This window comes from Dendronephthya gigantea, unplaced genomic scaffold, assembly GCF_004324835.1.
Source record: "Dendronephthya gigantea isolate DGI-Jeju-01 unplaced genomic scaffold, DenGig_1.0 000065F, whole genome shotgun sequence".
Lineage (NCBI taxonomy): Eukaryota > Metazoa > Cnidaria > Anthozoa > Malacalcyonacea > Nephtheidae > Dendronephthya > Dendronephthya gigantea.
The window spans coordinates 899,498-921,568 of NW_021163075.1; the positions used below are offsets into that span (position 1 = coordinate 899,498).

The 22,071-nt window shown below is 36.3% G+C and overlaps 1 protein-coding gene and 1 long non-coding RNA gene across 2 annotated transcripts; both read right to left on the bottom strand.

The window, feature by feature from the left end:
• Positions 1–3,227: 3,227 nt before the first annotated feature.
• LOC114530711 lies at positions 3,228–20,676 on the bottom strand. The gene is made up of 12 exons (XM_028552317.1): positions 20,267–20,676; positions 18,536–18,725; positions 16,602–16,730; positions 6,650–6,776; positions 5,912–5,976; positions 5,722–5,821; positions 5,225–5,382; positions 4,768–4,923; positions 4,504–4,677; positions 4,198–4,314; positions 3,668–3,780; positions 3,228–3,314 (listed from the first exon to the last, which is right to left on the bottom strand). The coding sequence occupies exons 1-11, from the start codon at positions 20,674–20,676 to the stop codon at positions 3,682–3,684; spliced, it is 1,725 nt and encodes a 574-aa protein (XP_028408118.1). The 3' UTR covers positions 3,228–3,314; positions 3,668–3,681.
• LOC114530751 lies at positions 14,586–15,780 on the bottom strand. The gene is made up of 3 exons (XR_003687787.1): positions 15,677–15,780; positions 14,761–14,825; positions 14,586–14,664 (listed from the first exon to the last, which is right to left on the bottom strand). It is a non-coding gene; the product is annotated as an uncharacterized LOC114530751 (long non-coding RNA).
• Positions 20,677–22,071: the final 1,395 nt, after the last annotated feature.

Below are 22,071 nucleotides of genomic sequence, written 5' to 3' on the forward strand. Positions count from 1 at the left end.
TCTATAAGACTTTTTGGCTCACCGTCCAAATATTGATGGAGGTAATACAGACGATCTGCGTCATTATTTACTCGATAATGAATTCGTGCATCAAATGACGCTATGAAAACTTTATAATCTATAAGGTCTCCTTTGAATTTCTGAATTGCTGGCTGAGGTAAAGTCATCGCGGCACTCAGCTGTTGATGAGTTGCTAACATCGTCTCAGTTTGTTGTTGCTGTAGCAAAATCATATTTTGAAGGACGTTTTCATTTGTCATAGCTCTGGCAGTAGAGTCTTCTTGCACATCTTTCATAGACCACAAACCACTGCTGACGTTTGGTGGTAACGTAGGGTTCACAGAAGTAGGGCGGTAGATTTCGGAAGGTCGAATATTTCGTCGAAACGCGTTCTCTTGCAATATTGATTTTCGTATCCCTTCCGTAGATTCACGGGAAACTTGGGGAATTTCTGATTTCTTTCTGTCCGTTGCATTATAGTATGCCTTGCCTCCCTGACTAGGTACTTGCTTTGGAAGCCTTCGCATAGGTATTGATGATGTTGGAAATGCACGGAAAAATGTTGTAGTTGGAACTGATTCAGGTAAAGTCGAAGCTGAATTTACCGATTCTTTCTCACTTAACTCTGCGAGTACTTTCTCTCTTGCTTCTGCCTTGATTATTTTCGTTTCTAACTTTAGCTCCTCTTCAGCATTTCGAATGGCTTGTTTTCTACTTAACATTGATTTCTCAGCTAACAGTTCAGCGATTTTGACTCTTTCACGATTTCTTGCTGACAATCTTGATGAGCTGGAGCTGATCTTGGATGCTCTCGTGTTGGACCCTTTAGAACTTTGAGACTCTAAGTGCTCGGACAAATCATGTTCTGCTTCTTCTATCCATGACATGATTTGACTTTGGAAATTTGTGAAATCTTTCTCCTTTGTTTCATCTATCTCACGCAATCTCTTCGCCTCATTTTCATCCAATTCAATCCGATAAGTTTCACATGCTTTTTTATACTTTACGATCAAATTTTCCATATTAGAGCACTCAGCTTTAACTATATGTAAATTGTTATTGTTATTCAATAGATTGTTTATTTCAGTTCTTTTCCGTGTAACTGCAGCAAGAGTTGTTATTCGTTCTCGTTTGAGTCGCTCAATGTGTACCACTCTACCTTTCTCGGTCATAACACGACGGCGTGGTCCCATGGCTACTAAATGTTCGGAATCTTGACTTTCCTGACCAAGCGCCTGACTTTCGTCTGGGTAATTATGAACTTGAAGTTCTAAAGATTCTATGTCATTGTTCGCTCTTTCGGCGCCAACAAGCGAAGCTTGTGCTTGCTCATCTTCGTTGCTTTTGCAAGAACTCATTCCTTTAAACACGACTTGTTCTCCCTTACAATACCGTCAAACGTTTCGTATAGAGTTCATCGTTATAACCCTTCGCTTTACTTGTACGAAATTATTCGTTACTATGTGAGTGCACGCTTCGTTCTGCTTGAAATCGCTCACAGAGAATAAAACCAAAGACGTTGGTACGATGTTCTTGTCGTTTATTAAATGATTGTGTACTTAAACACACTATTGCTTAGACACAGTCGTTACTCGATCCGTTCGTTGCTGATATATCACCGTTCTTCGTTTGAATATCACGATGTAGGACAGGTAACGAATACTATAAACATGGTATTTACAATTAATAAAATAGTTAACTCAAAGACATATTTACAAAGTTAACTTACATTTGTGTCCTTCACACGATCGATAAGAGTTCGGTGTACGGTTTACTCAGGTATCTATATTAGGTCTCTCGCTAGCATTCGCACGCTTGTCGTTTTATATTACGCCCAAACAATTAAGGCTAAAGTTATGCATAAGAAATACATAAATTAAATGGGTCACGCTATTACAATACATATTAATTTTCCAGGGAAGAACAGTTTTTTACAGCATTGAATTTTGCCACATCGAAGGTAATAAAAGATTCGGTAAGCATCACCCACCTCGAATTTGAATGCCAAACCATTAACGATTGAGAATATAAGTTTTGTTGTATGTCTGATCTTTGGTCTCGACGACGACATGCAGTTGACAACATAACCTTACAAACTACGCCATATTCGCAACTCAGTTCAACACTTCGATAGGTTTTCGTTAACGATTTATGTTGTACGAGTATGAATTCAATATCTGAGCATGGTTGTAATTCGTTAGTTCGTCGAAATAAACTGCTAATAGACGTATTTCGATCGAATAGATCTGCTTTAGCACGTGTTATCGTTGAGGTTGCGATGCTTCGTCACTTTTATCTTTTGTTGTGTATGTGAAATTCAAATCACGTTTACACAAATCGATTTTATTGTTCTCTTACTCAGACTTAATCCCTTTAATCCCTTAAGGTTTTTACCATCACCCCAGTATACAGGGTGTCCTAAAAAAACGAAAACTATTGAAATCACCCATAACAATGTAATTGTTAGAGTTTGAATGCCTAAGCACTCTGTTGGGACCCACAAGTGTGTAAATGTTTGCCATAAGCATTTTTATGCATGCATATGATGTAGTAAAATTTGCTCGTACGCGAAAATGATATTTATTAACAATACAGGGTGTCCCAAAAAAAAGTCCCCTCTATTGAAATCAAGCCTTTGTTAGAATCTGATTGCCTTAATATTATGATAAACCCAATTGAAAGCAAGACGCTTTATTTGAATGCCTCAACCTAATAACTATGCTATTTACACACTACTGCGTTGATCATGCATTCAAATCAACAAAGGCTTCATTTCAATAGGGGGGGCTTTTTTTGGGACACCCTGTATACAAATAAGCATCTCAATCACCATGACCTTCGACATGTCCCCTTTCTCTAGCAACACAAAACATTTAGCATTTTACTGAGTTGCATTAAATCCACATGGGCTAAAATTCGTGCACACTGCATTCAAATTTTAACAATGAGTGATTTCAATAGTTTTCGTATTTATGGGTCACCCTATATACGCCTACTAAAATCGCCAATTGAGATGTAACGGTCCTCGCTCTATATATATCAGCTACTGTAAATCATGCAATGTACATAATTACTAATAAGTACTAAATAATTCTTATTTTCTTCGTAAATATTTTGTTTTATACTTAAGAAACAGTAAAGCATTAAATTACAGGTAAATTCAATCCAAATGACAACTAATATAGCCATCATAGCGTGATTGTATGGTAGAGGTTGCCACATTCACAATACTGATGTGTGTATTTCTCGATACAAATGCTTTGTTGCATTTCAGATTTTATTAATGAGAATGTATTAAGCAGTTATGAGTTGACCTGTGAATGACAAAAGAAGGCTAGTTAAAAAGTTGAAAGTCCCATCAATCAGCGATGCCCAATCCAGCAATATAAAGAAACACTTCTTTTACACTTTGAGATAATAAATTATAATCATGAGGTAAGATATGGAAAACTGCTCGCAAAACGCAATACTGGTTCACTAACAACAATAATTTTCCAGATAAAATAGTGATCGTGTAAGAGAATTCTGTACAAAATATATTTGAAATATACTTGTGATTCTTGTCTTTAAATTTCTATATAATTATAGCGTATACCTATGTTTTAAAAATTAATATGGAATATCGAAGCATTTGTCACTGGTAGGTTTTGTATCACTATTCACTGACCTGTTAACAGTGATCTATTTGGTTTGCCCGCGTTCAAGCGCCATGTTTATATCCTCAACTTGTCTTTTATTTTTCTCTCTCTTCTTACTTCTTGGGGTCTTGTTTCCCTCATCCTGGGAAAATATAACAAACCAGTTATGTCACAACTAAACGTTTCAACAAACTTAAAGTTCGTCCCTGGTATATACCGGACGTTTTTTTGGTGATTTTATGGTATTCAGTGATATTCGATGCCAATATACATTAATTATCAAGAAGCCACTCTGTGGAGACACTTCACGTTTGAAATTAATATTATTGTTATTACTGGAACACAAGGAAACATGTAAAAAGGGGGCAACTAATATATATTGGTATATAAATACGCATGCACTGAAAAATAAAAGAAAATAATCGTTTGATGGTATAAATACAAACGCTCAAACGGTACTAAATATTTTTCAGTAGTTTTTCGAATCTTGGGATTGCTGTAAATTGAATGCCAAAATTTAAAATAAAATGTCTCTTTCAAGTTTGAACCTTTCTTGTACCTGTTGTTCTTGCGATTTTAAATGTTTCTTTTTCTGATTCCATCTTTCATTATATTCCGCGGCTAATCTATCATATTCTTTGGTTATTTTACTCAAAAACGTATTTCTTTTTGCAACCTGAAACAATAAATCTTTTGTAATTTATTCGTATATCAACATGGATAACAACTGCCTAAATTAAACAAAAACACTTCTCGATATATTGATTTTAGGGCTTTTGTAGGTGAGGTTACAAACACTCCTGACGATGACCCTTGGATAAAAGGTTGACAAGTTTGTTTTCTATTTGAGTTCCATGGCTTCTACCTTTATGGAAAAGATAATTCCAAAAATAAAATGTAAGATAACCACACTTCCTCCAAGAACACACACCGAGGCATTATCAAACAACTCTTGATTTTCCTCAGGTATTTTCCCGCCAATCGCATTAAGCACTGCTATGATACACTGGATGATCATGCAGCTGATCACATACTGATCCTAAAAAAAAAATTGCGAAATCCAATCAACATAGACACATCGTTTAAATTTTTGTCAAGCAAAACATCCGACACGATTTAAGCCTCTTACCAAGCAGGTCAAATAGCTGACGTTGGGAAGACTCTGGGAAACCACAAACTTGAAGGCGACAGATGTTAGGAGCAAAGTCAGAGTTACACTGAGTCGGTCTTCTGGCGAATCGACGTCAACAGAAAACGAGCAAAACGTCAACGACATAATGAGACCCTACACATCAAACAAGACTATGATTATAAGCACCGTCATATTCTCCAGAAACGTTTTATTCGTATAGTACAAGCTACCCAGTGTGAATACTGACCCAATGATCAAAACAAGGTAGAGTTCTCGAAAGTATTCTATCACCTGGCTCATTTTAATTTATTTTTGCACAGAAATTATTAAAATACAGGGCAAAAATAAACGCGATATTCTTGCAAAAGAAATCCGTGGTGCCCTATTCCCCTAAATTGTCGCATAAAAATCAAAAGTGCATCGCTTAAAATGCAAATTTGTCTTGGGCATTTACCATAATGAGAGCAACATTCCACATATAGAAGTTTGGTTTTCTTTTGACATGGCACGTGATCTCATAATTTGGATAAGTCCTGTGTGAGCCAGAATTGTTTTTCTTTGGGTCGACTCTACCAGCCACAACATGAGGACAAAGCGACCACTCGTGACAGCCTAAGTGTGAAACAAAAGTATTTTAACCGTTGATGCAGGTGAAAACGAGCTTCGCATATATACACAAACATCCATCAATGAATACCAAGAAATTTCAGTTGAATAACAGATTGAAATAAAAATAATTGCAATGGCGGATCCAGGGTAAGTCAGAATTAATTAGCTACTACAGCTCTAAATTGCAATCATGTTTGTACACAATCATATTTCCTAGAAATAAATTATCAATAGCGTTGTTATCAAAGCATTTTAATTTTGAAATTAGGTCCCCTTTTTCCGGAATCTGCCACTGGATTATGATTAGTGATTTATTAGCAGTTACTTCAACACATTTCTTACCTGCAAATGTTTGTAGTATGACACTGTCTTTTATTTCATTGTTTTTCTCAAACGACATAATGTTGTCAGGCCAGTCTGATTCAATTTGAACGGATAAACTCTAGATGCAAATGAAATGGCATATAATTTGAATGTATTATTTTTGTGTTTAAAGCACTGTACACGGTATGGAAAATGATAGTATCGGTACCTGGTAATCAAATGGAAAATCACTCAACTCTAAGATTTCCTTGAATATACCAGCGGCATAAACATCTTGAATATGGAAAAAATGAAAGTAAAATAGTTCAATTGCTGGAGAATTATGACCAATACAGTACTCAATTACCAAGTAATATCCACATAAAACCATGTGTGTTTTTAATAAAGTAGGTTGTCAATAAACACTTCCCGAATTTATTTTTGGGCAATGAGAAACAACTCACTAACAATCGATTACATTGCCCGCCTCGCTTCCAAGCTATTGTTTTGTGTGCAAATTCTGGAAGTCTCTATTGAAGCTACGATTAGTGTTAGGTGAAACTCCTTGTTTGGGTAGAACTTAGAGAACATAACAAGGTGTCTAGGCCTGATTTACCAAGAGTTAAGTACTATTTAGAATACGAGCGGCTGATCTGTATGGGTATTTACATGCAGATCGGCCGCGAATATTTTAACATGCTTGTCAAATGAATAAATTAGGCTTAATGCATATTAGGACATGTGTGTAACAAAGTTATGAATACTAATTAAGATTGGTTGCATCAAAGTTAATATATTTTTTAACAATACATGAGACCATTATGGAGAATTACAGATGTATACATGTGACCAAAATACTGCGCAATGATTGCAAGTTAGACTCATTAATTATTCATGAATTTCACAAGTTATTTTATTGACCGGCGCATGATATTGTTCATTATTAGGAAAAGGTTTAAACACATACACATATAGACAGTCGGGATGTCATCTCCGGGTTCGTAGCGTAACTCATGATGCTTCTCCAATCTGTCTACGGTCAGTTGATTCTTAAAGTTAATCCTTGGATCCCACTGCTCACTCCATACGACATCCTAGAAAATTAAAAATATCTCAATGTATAATCTCTCACTCTGATAAATACTTCAACGAATCAGGGAATAATGCATTTTTTCAAGTTTTCTATACCTCTCGCTTCATTCCTTTCAAACGAGATTCTTTCCACGTTAGAGTCAAAACAAAATACGCAAAAAACTGTTGATTCACATTGTCGATGTCACCAACTGTCTGAAGCTTCGCCCGCACTGAAACAACCACCTGGGAAATACATAGAAATGGATGCCATAAATTAATCATCAAAGCTTTTGTGTGTAATAAAGTAATAATATGTCAAGTGCAGTCCGGGCGCTCCTGCCTCTTTTTAATCCATCTGATTCAGGATGCAGTGGAAATTTTCTGTAACATAGTGTAATGATCAACACCTACTAATACTCAAACTACATTCGTCTCCACATGGTTACACTTTAGCTAAGAAATTAAAGCCTCGTTTACATTACACTCGATTTATTAGCACGGCACGGCTAAAATGTGCACCGTGCACAGTGCTCAATTTTATTAGTGTTCAGGCTACCAAAACAAAGGCCGGGCACTAATGAGATGGACACGGGTACCCATTTTAGCCGTGCCGTGCCAATAAATTGACTGTAGTGCAAACGGGGCTTAATTTCCATCAAAACTACTCTCCGTCTATTAATTGTTAATCGGAAAGTTTTCCAAATGCATAATTCCTGAGCCGGTGCGAAGCGCTAAGCGAGGGTACTAATTCCGCTGGGAGATTTATTACACCCGAGTGTTTTGAAAGAACATAGCAGAATACAAAGTTTTCCAAATTCTAAGTCATGGTCGATCGGACGGTTTTGTAAGCTATGCGCATGCGCGGAATTAAAGCGAGAGAAGACTGGTAATCAGCAACGTCCTGATTAGCTGAGGCGGATGTATTTAATCGAGAACGTCAGCAAATTATTTAACTGTCATTTATCCCGAATTATTTCCGTAAAGATATTTTACAAAGTAAAATGAGTACATAATAATCTATATAAGCTATATAATCTAGTAAGCTATACCAAGTCTTTTAAACAGGTGGGGTGTCTGCTTCGTTTATTCCGTATTTTCTGTTTTGAAAAAGATTCAGTTTATTTGTAGGCTACATATTGAGCTTGATATGTTGTTTTTGAAAGATAAAACCAACTACGAAAAGCTATCATATCATAGCTTCACCTTATTGAAAAGGGTTTTTTATGTTGAAATTTAAGTTTTAATAAAACGAATGTCAATTCAAAGCTTTTAAAGTCGACTGCAAATATTCGCAGCATATTAAAATATTCGAAGAATCAGTAACTTTTGAGGTTTAATCCCTGAAGATTTTGTAATGTTTTCACGTTTTGAAGCGCCGGGTTTAATATTTAACCATTAGCAAGAGTCCATATATGATTGTAGCTGAGGCATAGACTAATAAATTTCCAGCTTGAAGCAGCGGAAAAACGAATGATGTTAATGATTGTATAAATCAGCCAAACTCTCGTTTCACACAAGTTTTTTACTAACTTTTATGCATGCTCGTATATCATGCTGTAATATAGTTTAATATTCGACACCACTGCATTATGATGACTAACTTATATTTATCTCTTATTAACGTCAAAACCTGTTCATTCATTGATCATCTACTAACTATATATTCAACTGCTTTCTAAAACTAATGAAGATCAGGGTTTTATGCTATCCGTTCTTAATCCTTTTATTCAATCAGAAACAACAGACTTAATTTGTCGCCGGCATCTTGATCGACGAACTGGAACAATGTTATTAAATTTCAGTTTTATGGCTATATTTGACCGCATGTACATTTGACTTCGTATAACATGCAGCATTAAATCAGTTATCGATTCATTTAAGTCATGTCAAAATATAAGCTTAGATTTCGCTAGCTCAGAAAATTTGTGGTCTCCATTAAATTGGCGAGGGCTTATATAAATAAAGGTGTTTAAATAAAGGCGTTCTATCTATCTATTAATCCCAGCATTCATTGTCTTAGTGTAATCCGAGAAGTTAAGGATGCGTTAACATTAACCCCGAAAAACACCTCCGTTTAAGCTATGGGGCTCTAAACTTTTATTAGTCAGTCGCCACCTTTCGCGAACATAGCCTTCAAATAAACCTCTGTTTTGGTCGACCATAAATATAAAAAATCTTTCCAGCAGATTTGGAATCTTTAGATCCCAAAAGCTTTTGTAGCAATATGTTGTAAAATGCTAGTGTTATTATACGTTATAATGATGGACCGGTGCTATAAAAAAACTCAACTCCCTCAAGAAACGTATTTTCTACAAAACGATAAATTTGAACCCTTTACCGACATCGACAGATCAATATCATACTTGTATGCAAGAATTGTCTGTGAACGGACCCGTTGCCATGCAGACATATTAAAACGAAGTTTTAGTTTACAAATAAAACATTTTCAGCACCTGCACATCAGAGTCTAAATTTTCTAGTATTTTGCTAATTCTGTACCTTGTCCTCTCTTGGGACGTGCCAAATCTCATCTGGCGTCGTTTTCGTGTTATCTTTTATTTCTTCCAAGATTTTCTCAAGTCGTTCCAACCTTTTAAGCGTGTCTTCACGAAACTGATCCGAATTCATCACGATGTCGATGCGCAGTCGGTCAGTCGGTAATGTCCAATAGATTATAAACTGAGCGATAACCAATATTTGTAGTGAAGGAATAAGTGTTAATTTCCTAACATGCGATATTACAGTTTTAAAATGAGCATCAAATGTTCTAAATTTCCAAATACTTGTCAACAATCAACTGTGTGCATATATACCTGCGAAATGATTGCAGCAGTTCCTCTCATTACATATTAATAAGACAACGCTTAGAGATCCACGGGCGGCATTTCCGGTTTTATCAGCCTCGCAAACCTGGGTTTTAAATGTCTTAAATCATTGGTTAATCTAAGGATAACCCGATCCTAAATCCTAAATAATGTGGTTAAGAAGCAGGTCTTGGCTTTTTGTGCATTGCCAAAGCATTATACGAGGTACATACAAACGGATGCGGTAAAATAATGAAAATATTTTGAAATCTAATGTCATGACATGGGATATTTCCAAAAGATTTTCGACAAGTTAAAAAGAGATTGTATGCCTTTAGGTAATTTCAGGTCCAAAAAAGGGTTATATTTCAGATATTGTCCTTCGTACGATAAAATTAATATCACCTCAGCTATCATGTGATATTTTATACCTAATGCACTGTCCCCCGTTTATCAAATTTAATTTTTCTGCTAGATATAGTTTTAATTGCACGACAGGTCAGAAGATGCCGAAATACTTAGACTTAATACAATTTTAAGGGGCTGTTTACATGAGCCCGGTTACCCGAAATTAAACGAAGCGTGAGAGGAAATAAGTCTTTATGACACCCAACAAGGACATGCTATTGTTGCGGTGATTATACGACTGCCAGGATCATGTTATCTGCTCATTTCAATACCTCAAAATCATCTCACGCTTCGTTGAATCTCGGGTAACCGGGCTCATGTAAACCGCTCCTAAGTTATATTGAAAAAAAGATGTTGTTTGAACATATTATATATAAAATATGTTTGCTTAAGTTATTCATTGCCATGCAGTGAATTTAAAATTGCACTCAGTTTGATATAATTAATAATAAAAACCTGCCCATCAACTATATTGTGAAAACCGTTAGAGGAAAATCGAGAATAGTCAGATAATTTGTTGAACTTTATAAAGCAAGAAATAAGCATCAAAGAGTAATGTTTTATACGTTTAAAGGGGTAAATTAGTAGACACTGCCTCCGTGCCTCGTTTATACAACGAATATTGCATTACATCAGTCTTGCCTATATTTCACGTATATTTCAAATACTCTCTTTGCCTTTCGCGCTTGTAATTGTAATATGCCGTCATAACAATAGCGGCAACATTCATACGACGAAATTCTACATAAATTTCAACAGGCCATGTACAACTCTCTATCTGGGTATTGACTATTTGATTTGAAGTCTGCAAATACAAGTGATGCTACAGAACTGCTTTAACTTGCAGACTGCATTAAGTTTGAGACGGATTATCTCTTTTTTATCTGGGATGTGGATCACCTCTTTACCGCCCACAATTATATATACCTAGCTCTTGCGTAGAAAATTAAGAATGTTTACTTAAGAAAGAGTAAAGCATTAAATTACAGGTAAATTCAAATTATTCAATCCAAGTTGCAACCAACATAGCGGCATGATAGTGGTGCTTATTATCTGGTAGAAGTTGCCACATTCACAATACTGATGTGTGTATTTTCGATGCAAATGCTTTGTTGGGCTCCAGAATTTTTTAATGAGAGTGTATTAAGCAGTTATGAGTTGACCTGTGAATGACAGAAGAAGTCTAGTTACATAGTTGATAGTCCCCAGGGCCGTATAGCTAGACGGCTTAAATGGGGGGGGGAAGGGGTGTATATTCATATATTCATGTTTATCAACCGCAGGAACAATGGCGTACAAAAGCAATCCATTGGTCATAAGACGAATTTAGGAATTTACACCCTCCCCCCGAATTAAGCTTCTAGCTACGAGCCTGATTGTCCCATTAATAAGTGATGGCCAATCCAGTAATATAAAGAAACACTTCTTTTACACTTAGAAATAATATAATCAGTGAGATATGGCAAACTGCTCGCAAAACACATTATTGGTTCGCTAACCCACCATCATTCCATCAATAATTTTTCGATAAAATGGTGGTCGTTTAAGAGAATTCTTTGCAAAATATATGAAATTTGTTATTCTTTTCTTAAGATTTCTATATAATATACATATGCTTACAAATATGGAATATCGAAGAGTTTGTTACTGGTTTGGCTTCACTATTCACTGACCTGTTAACATTGATTTATTTGGTTTGACCGTTCAAGCGCCATGCTTATATCTTCCACTTGTCTTTTGTTTTTTTCCTTGTTCCTATTTCTTGGGGTCGTGTTTCCCTCGTCCTGGGAAAATATAACAAATCGGTTACCACGCAAGGAAACGCTTAAAGTTAAAGTTCCCCTCAGGTATATTATACGGGATTCAAGTTTTCTGGCTGCATGATTTTAGGGTATATTCATCTGTCAATGGTATTCGTCAATTCCATGCATATACAATAATTATATTAAGAAGCTACTTTGCAGAGACACTTCTGGAATTACCACATTGAAACGTCTAAATGTGACTACTAATAGATATTTGTGCCGGTATAAATATGGAGAGAAAAATTAATGAAAATAATTGTTCTACGGTATAAATAGAAACGCTCAAGCGGTATACTAAATCTTTTTTAATAAGGATTCTTGAGAAATCAGTAAATTGAATCCACAAATCTAAAATATAATATCTGTTTGAAATTTTCTTAAGATATTTGTACCTGTTGTTCTTGCGATTTTAAATATTTCTTTTTCTGATGCCATCTTTCATTATATTCTGCGGCTAATCTATCATATTCCTTCGTTATTTTATTCAGAAACGTATTTCTGTTTGCAACCTGAAATAATAAAGTTAATCATTTTACCTTTATAATTTATTCATATATAAGCATGAAGCAACGTCTTCTGACAACTTCGCATCAAATGTTGCAAAACAACTGCCTAAAATAGACAAAAACACTTCTCGTTGTCTTAATATAAGGACGTTTTGTTAGTAGTATTAACTTACACTTTTGGGGCCGGTTGTATAAAAGACTCAACACTACCTGTAGTTTAGGACAGAATTAGCCAATCAGAGTTGTGTAGTTCTGAGTTAACTAGGATTCAACTATGCGAAGTGCATTCTAGAGAGCATTGCACCTGCATCGCAAAAACGTAGGTTCGATTCCTGCCGGAGGACCTATAGTTGACTCATTTTTCCATCAACTGTTCCTGGCTTGAATTTTAAGTGTGTATAATACCACTCGAAATTAAGACCCTTTGAAAACCTCTAGAATATTCCTGCATCGAGTGAAGTGCAAAAAATCATTATTGACTAACCCTATGCAAAGTGTATAGTTAAAGGTTTTATAAAACCGGTCCCTGACGGTGAACATTTGATCAAACGTCAAGAAGTTTGCTTCCTATTTTAGTTCCGTTGTTTCTACCTTTATAGAAAAGATAATTCCAAAAATTAAATGTAAGATAACCACACTTCCTCCAAGAACAAACAGCGAGGCATTATCAAACAACTCTTGATTTTCTTCGGATATTTTCCCGCCAATCGCGTTGAGCACCGCTATGATGCACTGGATGATCATGCAGCTTATCACATACTGATCCTAAAAAAGGAAATTGAAAATGACGAATCAACATAGACACGTCGCTTGCTCATTTTAAAACGAGACATCCGACAGGAATTCAAACCTCTTACCAAGCAGGTCAAATAGCTGACGTTCGGAAGACTCTGGGAAACCACAAATTTGAAGGCGACAGATGTTAGGAGCAAAGTCAGAGTTACGCTGAGTCGGTCTTCGGGCGAACTGATGTCCACGGAAAACGAGCAAAACGTCAACGACATAATCAGTCCCTACACATTTAACATGACCATGATTAAATACCATTACATTTTCTAAAACTTTTCATCCGTGTAGCACAAGTGTATCAAAGGAAGATAGAGATCTCGAAAGTATTCTATCAACTTTGGTTCATTCTCATTTATTTTTGAACAGAATTAATTAATTATGTACGAAAATGTAAAGAGCTTGACGATACAGCCAGTGGGACGATGCTAACTGGACGATACAGGCAGTGGCACAAAGCTAGAACGATATTTGGATATTCAGTTCTGCCCTACGGATTTCTTTTGTAAGTGCAATAGCTTATTATTTAATTATCGTTCTATTTAAGCCCCAGGATACAGAGCGAAAACAAACGCGATATTCTTACAAAAGACATCCATCGTGTCCCATCCCACTAAATTGTTGCATAGAAGACCAAATTATCACTTGAAATGCAAATTTGTCTTGCACACTTACCATAATGAGAGCAACATTCCACATATAGAAGTTTGGTTTTCTCTTGACATGGCACGTGATCTCATAATTTGGGTAAGTCCTGTGTGAGCCGGAATTGTTTTTCTTTGGGTCGACTCTACCAGCCACAACATGAGGACAAAGCGACCACTCGTGACAACCCAAGTGTGAAATATTTTAACCGTTGATGCAGGTGAAGACGAGCATTGGATATATACATGTACACAAACATCCATCAATGAATACCAAGAAATTTCAGTTTAATACCAGTCTGAGATAAAACGAAGGAAACTTTATGTTTTGTGGACCCGAGGCCTGTTGATATTTCATGCCGAGGCGAGGCCGAGTGAAATATCGATGGTCGAGGGTCCACAAAACATAATCTTTTCTAAGTTCTCTGTAAATACGTTTTTTATTATATATCACTTGTCAAAGAAAACCAAACTACAAGGTAAACAGCGAAATATCTATTCATAAAAGACATAATTTCAAATGGATAAACAGTCTAAAGGTCGCACGTCCAGGTGCGTCGCACGTGATGAAAGTTCTTATTTCCCATGAGATAACACGTTATCTCACTCTGCAGGGGGTCGAGCTGACGACATCAGAATTTCGTCACTCTCGCGTGATTCGCTCTCGACCAATGAAATGCAACGAACACCAAAACTTGGACAAGCGGTATATAATAATCATATTTGGTAGAAATGAATTATCAATAGCGTTGTTATTAAAGTATTTTCAATTTGAAATTAGGTCCTCGTTTTCCTGAATCAGCCACTGGATTATGATTAGTGATTTATTAGCAGTTACTTCAACACATTTCGTACCTGCGAATGTTTGTAGTATGACACTGTCTTTTATTTCATTGTTTTTTTCAAACGACATAATGTTGTCAGGCCAGTCTGAATCAATTTGTACGGATAAACTCTAGATGCAAATTGAATGGCATATAATTTGAATGTATCATTAATCATTTCTGTGTTTATAGCGTAGTACACGGTATGAACACTGATAATCATGTACCTGGTAATCAAATGGAAAATCACCCAACTCTAAGATTTCCTTGAATGTACCAGCGGCATAAACATCTTGAATAAGGAGAAAGTGAAATAGCTCAATTTAGAGAATTATTACACTCACTATGGTACTCAAATGCCTGGTAGTATCTATGTATAGAAAGCATTGTGCGTGTTTTCAATTAAGTAGGTTGTGGTTATGACTGGCGTTGCATAAAATTTATCGTAAAGTACAACCGAGGGAACATAAACAGCTTTCTAGGGCTTGTTACCGATGAATTAAGTCATTTTAAAGTTTTTATTTCAGCCCGATGAAAATGAATGTAACTGCTGGGAGTCGCTACGCCCCTATGGTACTAATGGTACCAAATATGGTACCACATATGGTATCAATCATGGGTTACTGCGGGTTACTGTGGGTTACTGCATGATGAGCGCAAGGTGGAACAGCATAGTGGCAACATTCTAGCTTTGTTTACACCACATTCGATTATTCACACGGCATGTCTAAAATGGGTACCCGACTACCCGTGCCCATCTCAATAGACCGTAACGAAAAATATGGCAGCATGTACATTTTACCAGAATGCATTGCGGGCATTAAGAATGATTGACTGAAAAAAGATGGCAAGAAAAACTCCTAATGACGTGAAATTTTAACACAGTAAAGAAAATAACTTCCTGTTTTATGCCTGTCCTTGAAAGACATCAGATCGCTTTTTAACGATTTTCGGCCGCAATGCATTCTGGTAGAATGTACATCCGCCATCTTTTTTGTTTTGCTCAATTGTGCTCGGCCTTTGTTTTATTATACTAACAAAATTAGGTGCAGGTACCAATTTTAGCCGTGTCGTGCAGATAAATTGAGTGTAGTGTAAACGGGACTTCTATATTGTGCAATAAAATAAGGTTTAAATATATACACATATTGACAGTCGGGATGTCATCTCCGGGTTCGTAATTTAACTCGTGATTCTTTTCCAATCTGTCTACCGTGAGCTGATTCTTGAAATTAATCCTGGGATCCCACTGCTCACTCCATACAACATCCTAGAAAACAAAAAAATCGTTTAAAAGAAACACATGACATAAATTACTCTGAATGCATGTATGTCCATAACCAGGTTAAACCCAGTGCAAAAAGTACGATGTATGGGACTAGAGCCCCGTTCACACAACACTCGATTTATTGGCACGGCTAAAACGGGTAACTGTGCCTAATTCTTTTAGTTCACAGGCTACCGAAACAGAGGCCGGGCACGGAGGAAATGGGCACGGGTACTAATTTTAGCCTTGCCGTGCTAATAAATCGAGTGTAGTGTAAACCGAGTTTAGGGTGGCTCCCTACAATTTCAGGAATATTGAAAACTCGAGATTTGGATTTTAAATTTTGGCAGATTTCTTGGTAAAGGAAAAAAAAATTCCTAGACATAATAACCAAGTGAACATTATAATAAGCAGAAATTGTCCACAAGTTCGACGTCATTACCGTTGCTATGGTAACAACGGCGATTCAATATGGCCGTCATTTTACCTATTACACCACACGTTTGATGTTACGAAAATTGTTCTATCAATGCCTTCGCCGAAACGATATAGGTAATATTTTAGCAATTAGGTACATTAGCTGTTAAACCACTCAGAATTGCACGAAATGGGTCTAATTAAGTGGGTCATTGAATAGTGATGTCATGTTTTGCGCGTGTTATTTCGATATTTGTAAATACCAACTTATTTGGTGTAACATAAAATTGAATCAGCATATGAGAATATTGCCATTGAGAAATGCTATTACTCCTATAAATACATCAACGAATCAGGGAATGCATTCTTTCAAGTGGTCTTTACCTCTCTTTTCATTCCTTTTAAACGAGGTTCCTTCCAAGTTAAAGTCAAGACAAAATACGCATAAAACTGTTGATTCACATTATCGATGTCACCAACTGTTTGAAACTTCGCCCGCACTGAAATAATCACCTGAAGAATACATAAAAATGGATGTCATAAATTAATCATCAAAGTTCTTGTGTGCAATACAGTAATATGTCGGGCTTTCTGCCTCAATTTAATCCATTTGATTCAGGATGTGGAATTTTTCTGTGTAACAATGTAATGTATATTGTTATATAGGTGCATGCTGTGTATTTTCAATTTGATTGGTTCATTCGTAGTCACGTGGCTTTAAATAAATGCAATGTTTACCGCCAGGGAAACAAGTGAAAAACTGTTGCCCGCATATTGTAATGACAAAGAAAAGTGTTTTTTTAATGAAATTGTTGTGTAACATGTATGTTTTTGTTCCCATATAGCAAAACACTTAATGTACACTATCTCGGGAAATAGTGAGTTTTGTAGTTTTGTTTTCCATCGAGTCTCGATGTCTCCCGAGACGACTCTTGGGAAAACAAAACTCATTATTTCCCTCGGGAGCAAACATTAAGTGTATAATGTAATGTGATGTAAACAACTTTTCTTTGTATATGATTACTATTGAGAGATATTAATTTCCATGATAGTTAAGTACTCTGCATCTAATAATTGTTGATCACAAAATTTTCAAACTTCACACAGCGATATTTTGACCATTCAATATTTTGCAAATACTTTCCCGTCTTTCTAATTTGGGATACTTTTTCCTGCTATGCTGATGAGTTTTTCTAGTTTGAAATCTGTTTTAAGGTAGGAATTGGCAGGGACCGCGGAGCAGTTTTTGGATTGGGGGGGCTAGCGAAGCCGAAAGAGTGAACCCTCGGGGGGGGGACCATACTTATCTGTTTATATTTTTCTTGTAAACACTTCAATGAAAACATTGTTCACCAACACGGATAGTGAACACATAATTATGATAACACAACTTACTATAAGGAGTTTTTATTCGTATTATTATGGCCATATAAAAATCGCTATAAAGGAATCACATGTATTTTGAAAATTATTGGGGGGGGGCTAAAGTCCCCCAGCCCCCCCCCCCTCCCCTCCGCGGTCCCTGATTGGTAATGGTAATAGTATATAAGAGTAAATATTAATGAGTTTTCGCAATAACAAATTTCTCATACATAGCATCAGTAGCATAGCCAGCCTGTCGATTTGTCGCGCTATGATAATAATTTAGTGTTCACTGACTGTGAAAACAATAGATTTCTAAAGACATGCATAATTATAATAACTCGGAATTACGCCACTGCATAACACGGGCTTCGGTTATGTTAGGATCCAAATTATAACAGTTTTATAGCAGTGCTATAGTCTTCCATATTTAAATAAACTAATAAAGTTGTTTTATCCATGTATCATGTACCGCACCGTTCCTCATTGTAATCCAAAGGACCCTAAACTCCAAGGAATTCCTTAATGCATTTAACATCAAACGCGGAAAGACATATTGTCAAGCCGAACATAGTGCAATAGACCTCTGTAGGTCGATCAGAAATGTTTAACTATACTCTTATGCTAGATTTAAAATCTTTCGGGCAGATTTTAGAGCTTTAGATCTCAAATACTTTTGTACATAGTAATATTCTGTAAAATGCTGTTGCTATGATACGCTATATGATGGAACAGTACTATAATAAACTCCCTCAAGAAACGTATTTTCCACAAGGCTGTAAATTTTAAACCCTTTACAAACATAAAAATATCAATATTTTCTTTTCGAATGAATTGTCTGTAAACCGACCTGTTACCATGCAGTCATATTAATTTACAAATACGAAGTATACAAATAAAGCATTTTCAACACCCGCACAGAGTCTAAATTTTCTAGTATTCTGCTAGTTCTGTACCTTGTCCTCTCTTGGGACGTGCCAAATTTCATTTGGAGTCGCTTTCGTGTTGTCTTTTATTTCTTCCAAGATATGTTCAAGTCGTTCCAACCTTTTAAGCGTGTCCTCACGAAACCGATCCGAATCCATCCCGATTTTGACGCGCAGTCGGGCAATCCGTAATGTCCAATAGATTAAACAGCCCAATAGTCTGCGACGGAATAAGTTTGACCCTTACATGCTATAATTAATTTTGAAATCAAGCATCAAATGTTCTAAATTTCCAAATACTTGTCATCAATCAACTCTATATACCTGCGAAATAATTGCAACAGTTCGCCTCATTATGTATTAATAAGAAACACATAGAGATGTACGGGTGGCTTACACTTGCGGTTAAATTAGCCTGGTATCCCTGGGTTTACGATGTCTTGAATTATTGGTTAATCTTGGGCTAATTCATCCTAAATCCAAAAAACTGACTAAGCTGATCTTCGGCAGTTTGGCTTGTTGTGCATCACCACAGCACTATGCAAGGTGTATGTAAAAATAAATGTAAAATAATGGAAACCTTTTAAAATCTGTCATGACATGAGATATTTTTGATGGAGCACTTTTTTATAAGATTCCTCAAGGCCCGCGTAGATTAGCATTTTCGACAAGGTAAAAAAAGGTTGAATGCCTTTAGCTGTCAATGAGAGAGCTCATTTTGGGTAGCCAGGTGCCATAATTCTGTTTAAACGGCAGAGAAGACGCGTATAAACTATTCAGTGCAAGACCCCAATATATTTATTACTCAACGGATTTACATTGCAAGTAATAACGAGATATTTTTATATATCGCTGTAATATTGAACGAATTTCATCGCCATTTCCAGTTGATAACTTTTAGTGCAATCCCTTCGGATAACAATCCTGTAACATGTGCAAAGATATATAATTATGTATTATGTTCATAAGAAGAATAAATATTTGAGTGCGCCATTTATTCCGTGTGTTTGAATTGACATCTTATCCTTCCTAACACGAGGAATTTGGAAGATTGTAAAATCGCCCGGGGTGACCTATAGTTCATGGTAACGACGATTTCATGCATTTTATATTTCTATTTTATATATCTATATAGACTCGGTTAAGACTCCAGTGTCCAGACCAACACCGCAGAAATTGATTCGTTCGTTTTTGCCGTGTGCAAGCTTCAAATCTATTCTGCAAGACATATTTTCTTGAGTATTTATAATATTTTTTCACACCAAGTTTGAAGCATAAGTATTGAGAAAGTCTTGCCAATTATTGCGGTGCCGTCCAGATCTATTATCATATAATGAATTATATACAAACTACTACACAAGCCATTATTTCTGGTAATGACTTAATATAGGAGGTATTATAAATATGTTACATGTGTGAAAACGTCATTTAAACAGCCTATGCACACACTACTCATAAAGCAACCTTTTGCGAATGGAAAATTTCCATAAAAGGTTGCAATTTTTATCTTCGCAAAAGGTGTAATCCAAGAAGGATTCTATACTAACATTGCTACGAAATCACTGTGGCGTAAGGTAGGGTTAGTCTATTTTTCAAATTGTTCGTTTTTGTACCGCCGTCTTTAAACTATCTTATTGAATATATTAATAAAACCAGAGTTGAGTTGTTGCTTGGGCACTTTCCGTACACAAAAAGGTTGGGTCATAACACCTGCCATAATCCCCAAAATATGTGGGTAATTCACCATTTTTGCACCTATACCTTGGCACCTTCGTCCAGTCATTGTCACAAAGAAGCATTTTCTCTGCAGTCACATGCAACAGACCATCTCGCTGGACGACAGGAACGTTGCAATGACTACATTTCTTTCCATCCTTGATTTTGATAGAAATGTTTTCTGAGCAATTACCTTTGCTTTTACCAGAATCAAAAACAAGCGGGTTAAGAGAAACAAACGGTGCTTTGAATCTAATGGTAGTTTTCAAGGCAAGTTCATCGTACATACATGAATATCGCCAGTACTTAGAATGATCCCGTATCCCAACCATCCTACGATAAGACAACCTGTATTTGATAAAGTTGGGTGCGTTTTCAGACACGGGAAAATTCTTTCTGAGGGTTTGATTGTAAGCTGGGTGCTCCAAGTTATCTCTGGAGAAAGACATCACCATCGTTAACGGCTCAGTGTTCTCCATATGTCAGAAAACGTGGTACCCTGTGTTGTCGGGATCGTAGACTAATCGCAGACCATGAGTACGATTTGGGGATTTTTTGTACGCGTTGCAACTTCTAGGTAAAATTTCACAACGTTCTCCCGCGTGACCGTCAGGGCAATCCAGGCATTTAAATCGGGTTCCATTCTCCATGCAAGTAGCTTGACAACGCCCGACATTTAAGCAAACTTGTGACGTCTTGTTCAAACCTTGCTTGTTCAAACTTTGCTTTAGCAGCGCCGATTCAGTTTCGATTGCAATAAAGAAATCCCCTTTCTTCCAACAGATCACTTGTTGTGACAACCGCGCATATAAATTTATATGACAGGTTAGACTCATAAGGACACTTAGGACTTAATCAATATTTAATGTTGCGAAGTTCTAAGACCAGCTGTTAGGCAAAAGCGCATGCAGCGACCGAAAATAAACCTCGAAATGAACTAGAAACCATTTACTACGAAAAATTGAATTAATCTTGCATCGTGCAGCCGACGTATATATAGGATTCCAAAAAATTATCTATTATAATAGAAGTACAAAAGTAAAAAGTTACAACAGTTTCTATGCCGTGCGTAACCCAACGTATAAAAATGGCATAAGTGGCAGGCATGCATGTGAGTAGTCGAACCGTTTTACAATACCAATAAATATAAAATCTTTCCGGCAGGTTTTGGATCTTTGGATCTCAAATGATTTTGTAGTATAATATTCTGTAAAATGCTGTGGCTATATGATATGCTGATATATATGATGGAACGGTACAATAATAAACTCTCTAAAGGAAACGTATTTTCTAAAAAGCTGTAAATTTTGAACCCTTACCGGGCATAAGAATATCAATATTTTCTTTTTGAATGAATTGCCTGTGCATGAGTGGACCCGTTACCATGCAAACACATTAATTTACGAATAAGAAGTTTTAGTTTACAAATAAAACATTTTCAGCATCTGCAAAAAGTCTAAATTTTCTAGTATTCTTCAGGTTCTGCATGTACCTTATAATTTTGTCCTCTCGTGGCCGTGAGACGTGCCAAATCTTATCAGGAGTTTTCGTATTATCTTTTATAAGTTTTATTTCTTCCAAGATTTTCTCAAGTCGCTGCAACCTTTTAAGCGCGTCCTCACCAATCCACCCCGATTTTGACGCGCAGTCGGTCAATGTCCAATGGATTAATTCTGTATGGTCTGTGACGGAATAAGTATGACCCATCAAATTCTCAAAATTTCCAAATACTTGTCAACAATCAACTCTATATACCTGCGTAATTATTGCAACAGTTCTTCTCGTTACATATAAATAAGAAACGCATAGAGATGCACGGGTGGCAGGCATTTGCGGTTAAATTAGCCTGG